Below are 9,704 nucleotides of genomic sequence, written 5' to 3'. Positions count from 1 at the left end.
GACTCTGAGAAAAGGGGAGCCTCGCCTGTTGGATTCCTGCCTGCCTGCACAGCGCCGCAACCAGAAAATTTATATATACAGCAAGAGGGAAGGGGGTGTGTGGAGAGATAACAGGGAAGCCAAGAGAAACAAACTTTCCTGCCTCCCCCTCCATCTCACATTCCTGAGCGAATAAGGAAGGTGGGGCTTGTGTGCTCTCCAAACAGGCAAGTCTGGCTTTGTCATTTCAAAGCAATTGCTCAAGCGAGGAGGGGAAGGGGGAGGCCATCTTTTTAACAGGGGGGAGCAGGGCGTTGGCCGGGCTGGGAGGGGCCACAGAGCCACCCGTTGCACATCAAATCCCTCTCTCAGTGCTAGCTTTCCAACTCAGCGGCCGGCCAGCCAAGTCTCTGCGTCCTATCGACTGACAACTTACCAGCACTATGGTAAGTTGACGCCCCGGCACTTGGCACTCCTTGCAAGAGGCCAGCGGGATTTATGTGCCGTGATGCGCAGGAACAGGGGAGAGAGAACTCTCGTCCAGTTTTTCTAACGAGACAGCAGGCCCGGAAAGTTTGTTTCCGTTTGGTGGGGAGGCAAAGCAGGGAGTGGAAAGGCCTTTGGCAGGGAGCTCATCCTCTCCAATCAAGGCTCCTGGAAGACACGCATGGCGCATGGCTGAGCCCTGCAGGCCCCAATTCTAGTTTTCCTCATTCGTTCGTGTTTGTCGCATGGAAGACGCCGCACGTTCCCTGCAGCAAACATTTCAATTGGGGAGGGAAGGCGCATGGCGGCACATAGCTATGCGCCAGAGAGCCATGCATGGCCATGGTGTTTGCCGGTGCTGTTTTTCTAGAAGAATGAGCTGCCTACATCTCACCATGAACACCTCCCTCATTCTCTTATAATGGCAATGAGAGGTGCCGGAACCGAGTTCTGGTGAGCTGGGGGGAAATGCTCTGATGTCTGGAGAGAGGTGCGCCTCCCTTTGAAACATGACGGGCACCCCCGACGTCTGAGATACATGTCTTTCCTCAAAGGGCTGCAGGCCACAGACAGGGGGCCTGGCTGGATCCCACCATAACCACTCAGAGCCAGGGTCAAAAATTGGCATTATTTTCATAAGAAAAGACCTCTGGAACCATTCCCGGCTAGTTTCAGTTGTGCTCAGGGAAGACCTAGGTAAGGGCGTGGCTGCATTTGCCACCTCGAGACATGCACACACCCATAGCGCACAGCACATCAGCTTGTGCGCCTCTATGCGCTGTAGAGGACGGTGAGCATTTTGAGGCCAGCAAAATGTCACAGATCCCAGGGCAGGGAGGGATCAGCATGTAACAGGATTCCCACTCTGGCAGCTGTTCAACAGGTGAAGCTTTCCTTTCTTGCATGCGTGCACAGCAAGGCCTCTTGGATTTCTGCCTGCCATGTGGCATGGGCACCTTTACCACGAAGGAGAAGGCGACAACCCTCCATTTAATCTGTGCAAGGAGAGGTATTCAACAGGTACATCCTGCCCCGGTGCTGTTTTGGCTTACTGTTAAAAGCTTCACCTGTTGAGCGTCTCCCAAGGCTGATCTCCCACACCAGCGCACTGAGCTCTCCGTCTCTTGCTTTGGGCGCACATGTGCCGGATGGTGCCATATTTCAGTTTTCTACCTCGAACAAGTTGCTACTGAAAACGCAGAGAAGGCCAAGCCTCCTTTCGGTGGTCGGCTGTTGCTGTAGTCTTTCCCCACAGAAAAGAAAAGTCAAATAAATAAAATTGCCCAATTGAGTTGAGCAAGCAGAAGAGCTGTTGCGTTGGGCGCGGTAATGCCATGGATCTATTCTGGACTCCTTCTGGGCCCCGAACAAGAGCATTTAATGTTCCTAACCCTAATCTGCATCCATCCAATTGGATTTTATTCTGATCCTGATCTGATTTTAAGATGTATTTTAATTGATTGCCCAATTTAATGTTAATGTGTTGTACACTTGATGTTAGCCGCTCTGAGCCCGATTTTGGCTGGGGAGGGCGGGGTATAAATAAAAATGTATTATTATTATTATTATTATTATTATTATTATTATTATTATTATTATTATTATTATTTCACCTAATTTTTATTGAATTTTCATATTTAATTACATCTCATTACACAAATCTATAACATAAAACATTGCTCATACTGAGCATTGACTTCCTTCCCCCACTCTTTCTGACTTCCAAACATTTTTTGCTAAATTCTCGCATTTCTATAATCACTTTTTTACCTTAAAGCTTCTCCTTTTTTATGATAATTACCTCTTTATATGTAAATCAGGTCCTTCTTTTCACATTACAAAACATTTCAGTTTAAGCCTACAAACGTTTTCAAATGTTTACAATTATTATAATTATTATTAGGCCTAAGGGGGTGGCGATTTTGCACCAAACTGAAACCATGTTCTCTCCACCTTCAGAGCAGTGGCATAGCGTGGGGGGTGCAGGGGGGGCCGGCCGCACCGGGCGCAACATCTGGGGGGGGCGCGCTCGCACTCGCAGCTCTCTGCCCCTACCGGGGGCGCAAATTACTTGCCTTGCCCCGGGTGCTGACAACCCACGCTACGCCACTGCTTCAGAGTCAGGAAGCCTTTCAATACCAGTTGGTGCGACTCGCAAGTAGGGAGGGTTGCTGTGATTCAGGCTTCCTGCTGGTTGGCCACTGCAAGGACAAGATGCTGGACTAGGCCAGTGTTTCCCAACCTTTTTTGGGCAAAGGCACACTTGTTTGATGAAAAAAATCTCGAGGCACACCACCATTACAGCCCCGTGACGTCAGCGCGCAGCGTCACGCCGGGAGGGACGCACGAAAGTGTAAGTTTCAATTTTTTTCCCTCCCCCTTGCCGGGGAACCTCCAAGCTTTGGGGGTGGGGGGGGAGGAGGCAGCAAAGCGAGGCAGGAAGGAGAGTGCGGCTTGGCTGGGTGAGCTTTGGCAGGGGCGGGCGCTGTGGACGGAGGCGCTGCCCGCCGAGCTCGCAGGCAGCCAGGCAGGCAGACGGTGAGAGCCCCGCGCTGGGCGGCCTCTCCTCACCGCCGCCGCCCCGCCTCTCGCCGCCTGACTCGCCCGCCTCCCTCCAGGCAACATCTCGCGGCACACTAGTGTGCCGCGGAACAGTGGTTGGGAAACACTGGACTAGGCGGGTCTGCTTGGACCTGATCCGGCAGCTGGGCTTTTCTGACGTTCTTATGGAACCTCCAGGTCCACAGGCAGTCTATCTGGATTCCCAGAGGGTATTTGGCCACTGCCAGAAGCAGGGTGCTGGACGAAATGGGCCCCCTTGGGGCCTGATCCAAATTCAGGGCTCTTCTTGTGATCTTAGCCTGCTGTTCTCTTGAGCCACCAGGATATTGGATTACGGAAGCGCTGAGAAGAGTTGGCAGCTTTCCTCTTTCAGCCGAAAAAGGCCGTGTTATTTTAGCTCCGTGCATTTCCGGGGAATGGGGGTTAGGAGACAATAGCGGCTGGAAGAATGAGGAAGAAATGCTTATTCGTCATACTTCCCTTTCAAACATGCTCCCCCCCCCCGCCCCCCCCCAATGATGCCAACTGTTCCTGCCCTCTGTGTGGCTCATCCGAGGGGTTGCCAACTTCCTCGCAGCCTAACTGCGCTTCCAGCAGGCAGAAACCCAACAGAGAGAGTTCTTCACCTGGCGGGGAACCTTGAGCTCTGAATCCACGAGGAATGGCCCTTTCCCTTATTCGATTGCCCCTGTTTAAAGAATCGCAGAATTTTAGAGTTCGAAGGGAAGGAACCACAACTGAAGAGTCCTTATTCAATTCCTCACGACACCCCAAGTCATATATGAGTAACTGCATAAATTCCACAGCTCCAATACAGCCTCTCTCTTGCATGCCAGAGGACCCAAGTAGGGCGGGGAATCTCCCCTGCCTGGAACCCTGGAATGATGCTGCCAGCCCGTGTAGACAGTATCAAGCTAGGTGGGCCAGTGGCCTGGCTCAGCATAAGGCAGCTTCCTACATCCCCTGCAAAAAAACCAAAAGCGTGGGCATCTTTAATGCCCCTCCTTCAAAACCCTTTTACCTGGAACCATGAGGACTAGAATCTTACTTTAATTTGGGGGGAAGAAGAGGCATATCTAAGGCTGACGCTTTGCATGCAAGAAGGTCCCTGCTTCGACCCCCAGTAGGGCTGCCCGAAACCCTAGAAAGCAGCTGCCAGTCAGTGCCGAGAAGACTGAGCTAGGCAGATCCTGACTCAGTAGAAGGCCGATTCCGATGTTCTGCCTTCCAGGTTTTTGTCACACAGGGGGGGGGGGGAATGGCTAGGCTGGAAAGGAGGCCCAAGGGATCATTTGTCTCCTCCTCCTCTCCTCCAATGCCCCCCCCCCCGAAAACACAACCCGCAAATTTCATCCAGACCCACCCAAGTTTCCCATCCACCCACTCGGTCCGTTCATTCCTTTGCTCTGAGCAAACAGGCCGTTTCACACAGGCTTTCTTGGCAGGGCAGAGTCAGCGCGGGAGCAGCTCCCAAAAATGACTCATCACCCATGAACACCCCCCCCCATGCCACCCCACCCCATCTCTGCCCCAGGGCTCCTCTCTCTCTCTCTCTCTCTTTCTCTCTCTCTCTCACTCACTCAGAGGCTGTAAGGACACTTAAGGCCACTAGAGGGTGCGGAATGAGGGCACCTTGTATTTCTTTGGATTTGGTCTAAATTTATTCCCTGCGTACCCGTTCCACCTTTTTCCTCCCAGGAGCTCAAGGGGGGAGGACATGCACAATTTTTCTCCCTCCCCATTTCATCCTCACAACAAGCTGGTGAGGTAGCTTAGGCTGAGAGACACAGATGGGTTGACGGCCGAGCGAGAATCTGAACCCAGCTCTGCCAAAAGTCCTATTTGATAGCAAGAAGGCTTCCTAGTTAATGGGAATATCAGGTAGGAAAAGGGCTCGGTTCCGGCTGGATTAGATGCCCCCCCCTTTAGACCGATCCAGCCAGGGTCTTCCGGTGTCCTTCTGGAACCTCCAGGTCCAGAGGCAGTCTATCTAGAGCAGGGGCCAGCAAGGTGTACCGGCCATGGGCCGGATCGATCCCACGGAGATCATCCGTGGAGCGGACTGGCACAGCGCAACGCTGGAAACCACGTCTACACATATCTATGGAGCTGGAAATTGCTTCTGCACATGCCCAGATGCCAGAAATCGCGTCTGCGCAAGTCCACAGTGCCAGAAATTGCTTCTGCGCATGCCCAGATGCCGGAAATCACGTCTGCACATGTCCACGGCACCGGAAATTGCATCTACGCATGCCCAGACACCGAAAATCACGCCTGCACAGAAGCAATTTTCGGCGTCTGGATATGCGCAGGCGCAATTTCCAGTATCTGCGCGTGCACAGACGCAATTTCCGGCGCCACTCGCTGAGAACCCGCACCGGTTTAGCAGGCAGCTCAGTTCAGGGGCGGCTCATGGGCCAGTAAAACGGTCTTCATGGGCCGCATCCAGCCTATGGGCCGCACGTTGCCAACCCCTGATCCAGAGTCCTATGTTCTCGGGGGTATGCGGCCACGGCAAGGACAGAATGCTAGACAAGGCAGGCCATTCGCCTAGTCTTCTGATGTTCTTCATTAAAACAATTTCAGATTTACAAATGATTCAAATCCAGTGCAAACACAGATTTTAAGGAGGTGAGCTGCTTCCAGATGTTCCTTTTATTATGCATTAAAGATAACAATATCAGGGTGGTTATCTGCAAACCTGTTTTCAATACCATTTGCAGCTGCAAAATTGTACACACAGAGATTGATACCCAATACGAAGTATTTTTTTATAATACAATGGAACCTCGGTTGTCAAACGGCTTGGCTCCCGAACAGATCAGCACCTGGACGCCGCGAAGTGAGTGTTCCAGTTTGCGAACATTTTTTGGAAGCTGAATGTCCGACGCAGCCTCCTATTGGCTGCAGAAGCCGCACCTTCATTTTCTAACGGTTTTGGGAGTTGAACAAACTCCCAGAACGGATTAAGTTCCAGAACCAAGGTACCACTGTACATCAGAATAAAAGAAATACTTTAAAAATCTAATCGAACAAGGAAAAAGAGCAAAATAAAGGAAAAAGAGAAAAGAAAAGGGGAAAAGATTTTTTAAAATACTTCTGGTTCTGTGTCTTACAGCTAAATATAGTATTCACTGATTAACATCCAACTACAGTCATACCTCGGGTTAAAGACGCTTCAGTTTGCGCGTTTTCAGGTTGCGTCCCGCAGAAACCCAGAAGTAACAGAACAGGTTACTTTAGGATTTCGCCGCACATGAATGTGCAGATGCACAAAATGACGTCATGCGCAGAAGCTGCAAATCGCGACCTGCAGACGTAGGTTGCGTTCTGCTCTGGTTGCGAACGGGGCTCAGGAACAGATCCTGCTCGCAACCAGAGGTACCACTGTATTCGTAAAAAAAATTAAGCTCCTGCTTCGTTTCTGATCAGCACATGGCCCATAGCTTCCTACTGAAATCCTTTAATTTTTTTCAACCATAAAAGTGTAATATGAAAACTTCAGTAAGTCGGAAGTGATGTTGTGTAATTTTTCTATTGCTATTTACCGTGTATGTTGTTAAAATTGGTGAATTGTAATGAATTGATGTAACAAATACTGTGGTGTTTTCCTTTGTTATTGTTGAATTCTAAATAAAGTATTATTCTTCTCTTAAAAAAACAAAACAAATCGCTCTCTCGTTCCTCCAGTCGTCCAAGTACCCCGTCGGTCCCACGGAAACAGAGCGCTGCATCGAATCGCTCCTCGCCGTTTTCCAGCGCTACGCTGGCCGGGATGGCAATGCCTGTACCCTGTCCAAAAGGGAGTTCCTGACCTTCATGAACACCGAGCTGGCGAGTTTCAGCAAGGTATGGTTTCCAAAAGTTCTGGAGCAGAGAAGGTTGGTCTCCTTGGGCGAATGGGGCCTTGCCCCACCAACCTCTGCCTGCCTTCTGATTTCTGAACAGCCCAGCAGGGGGGGCTAGCTATAGTTTTCTCCTCCTCAATCTCAGCATTGACCCCTTCTAGGACTGAACAAGGAGGAGGGTGAGAACAAAACTAGAATTGGTCTGCCATCGGCACTCTGGCGCCACCTACTGCTGGGCTCCCTTCCTTCCAGCCTACCAGCATCCATGGTCTGGGAAGGTGTCAAAACTATAAACCGATGGACCTCCAGATCTTTCTTCAGCTTTCCCACAGCGAGAAAGTAGAAACAGACCAGAGACAAGAAGCCAGAGAGGGAGAGAAGGTCGAGAAGGAATCCAAGAAATCAGGGGACACACACCAAAGATAACCGAGGATGAATGAATGAATTTTATCATTTCAGTCACAGACCAGTTCCAGACCTCATACAATATCAAGGAAGTCATAAAACACGATAGTGATACATTTGAATTTGCAATTAGGTATAACAGGGACAATACAGATATAGCAACAGTTTAAAAATATATAAATTTAAACTTAGACGGAGGATGCAGGAACACTCTGGAACTCAGATTATATTGCTCAAGAAAGGGGCAGAACACAGAGGTCATTTCTACTCCCAGACTATGAAATTCCCAGAGTGGTTAAACCAGGCATGTCCAAAGTCCATTTCAGGGGCCTAATCCAGTCCACCGGTCAATTTAATCCAGCCCTGGCTGCAATTTATTTCCTGGGGTAAAACCCTAAAAAAAACCTCAACAACTTCAATCCTAAAAAAAAGGTCAACAAAACCTTGGTTGGCCTTTTGGCCGGCCCTCACAGCCCTTCACCATCAAAAGATTGGACACCACTGGGTTAAACAATCAGTCCCTCTTCACGGGCGAACTCTGGGAATTGTAGCTCCGGGAGGGGAATTGAAGTCTCCTAACAACTCTCAGGGATGCGGGTGGCGCTGTGGGTTAAACCACAGAGCCTAGGGCTTGCCGATCAGAAGGTCAGCGGTTCGAATCCCCGCGGCAGGGTGAGCTCCTGTTGCTCGGTCCCTGCTCCTGCCAACCTAGCAGTTCGAAAGCACACCAGTGCAAGTAGATAAATAGGTACCACTCCAGCGGGAAGGTAAACGGCGTTTCCATGCGCTGCTCTGGTTCGCCAGAAGCAGCTTAGTCATGCTGGCCACATGACCCGGAAGCTGTATGCTGGCTCCCTCGGCCAAGAAAGCGAGATGAGCGCCACAACCCCAGAGTCGGTCACGACTGGACCTAACAGTCAGGGGTCCCTTTACCTTTACCTTTAACAACTCTCAGCACCCATAACAAACTACAACTCCTAGGATTCTTTGGGGGAAGCCATGACTGTTTATTGTGGCATCGTGGTGCTTTCAATGTATGGTGTGTGTGTGTGTGTGTTGTATAGCCTTATGCAGAGTGAATCCTCATCCAAAACTCCTCCCTGCCTTTCAGAATCAGAAAGACCCGGGCGTCCTCGATCGCATGATGAAGAAGCTTGACATGAACAACGATGGACAGCTGGACTTTGGCGAGTTCTTGAACCTCATTGGGGGCTTGGCCCAGGCCTGCCACAGCCAGGTGCTGGCATCCCCCACAGCTGGTGTCCCCCCAAAACCATGAAACACCCCAATTTCTTGGCCTTTCTGAGCCAAGACCAATGTCTTCCCAAACATTCCAAAATCTAGCACTTCTGTGAGTCTCCAAAACACAAGCCACATCAGACACGGAAAAGCGAGAGACCCTCTCTTCATATATTATTTTTTTCTCAATAAAACGGATGGGTTAAACACAAAGGTCTCGTTATTTTCTGTACAAAGCAGCCGGATGGAAGCATTTGACTGCACTCTTGCCAGAGGACTTAGCCATGTGAGGCCCCTGCCCCAAAATTCTGAACTTTCCCTTTTTTTTTAACAATTTAAAAATAAGTCTCTAATGCATAAAGAACGGGTGAAACTCTTCCCCTCAGGAAAACACCAGATTCAAAGACAGTACAGTCGTACCTCAGAAGTCGAACGGGATCCGTTCCAGGAGTCCGTTCGACTTCCAAAACATTCGGAAACCAAATCGCAGCTTCTGACGGACAGCAGGAAATTCCCGTAGCCAATCAGAAGTCCCGTCGGATGTTCAGGTTCTAAAAAAATGCTTGCAGACCGGAACAGTCACTTCCAGGTTTGCGGTGTTCAGGAGGCGAAACATCTGAGTTCCAGGTCAAGCTGTGGTGCCTGTTATCTAATATTAAAGAGTGCTTGTAGTTTGTTATGAATAAAAAAATCATTTTAAGTCAGGGCTTAATAATTATTTCACTATTACTACACTTCTTCTTAGTTTTATGTCACTATTAATATACTTCTTCTTAATTTTATATCAGTTCAACAATTACTTTGATAAAATAAATGTTCTGTTATGTGCAAATGGCTTTAGATACCTATTAGAAGTAAAGTAAAAGTAAAGAGACCCCTGACCATTAGGTCCAGTCATGGCCGACTGGGGTTCCTGCACTCATCTCGCTTTCCTGGCCAAGGGAGCTGGCGTACAGCTTCCGGATCATGTGGCCAGCAGGACTAAGCCACTTCTGGCGAACCAGAACAGCGCACGGAAACACCGTTTACCTTCCCGCCAGAGCGGTACCTATTTATCTACTTGCACTTGGACATGCTTTCGAACTGCTATTAGGTCTGTAAAATGCCATATAGCATATATTCAACACAAAAAACAGCGACAATTTGTTGTGGACAAAGGACAGCTGGACATAGAAAGGGCCCCAT

The 9,704-nt window shown here is 49.6% G+C and overlaps 1 protein-coding gene and 1 long non-coding RNA gene across 2 annotated transcripts; both read left to right on the top strand.

The window, feature by feature from the left end:
- Positions 1-274: 274 nt before the first annotated feature.
- Positions 275-8,732, top strand: S100A11 (S100 calcium binding protein A11). Its single transcript, XM_081173938.1, has 3 exons — positions 275-425; positions 6,718-6,876; positions 8,392-8,732. Exons 1-3 carry the CDS (start codon positions 423-425, stop codon positions 8,557-8,559), a joined length of 330 nt encoding a protein of 109 aa, XP_081030064.1. The 5' UTR covers positions 275-422; the 3' UTR covers positions 8,560-8,732.
- Positions 3,461-4,276, top strand: LOC308575046. Its single transcript, XR_014002691.1, has 2 exons — positions 3,461-4,108; positions 4,177-4,276. It is a non-coding gene; the product is annotated as an uncharacterized lncRNA (long non-coding RNA).
- Positions 8,733-9,704: the final 972 nt, after the last annotated feature.

The sequence above is a fragment of the Podarcis bocagei genome (genome assembly GCF_964188305.1).
Source record: "Podarcis bocagei genome assembly, chromosome: 16".
NCBI lineage: Eukaryota > Metazoa > Chordata > Lepidosauria > Squamata > Lacertidae > Podarcis > Podarcis bocagei.
The sequence above is the reverse complement of the archived record's forward strand: the minus strand, read 5'-3'. Positions and strand labels throughout refer to the sequence as shown.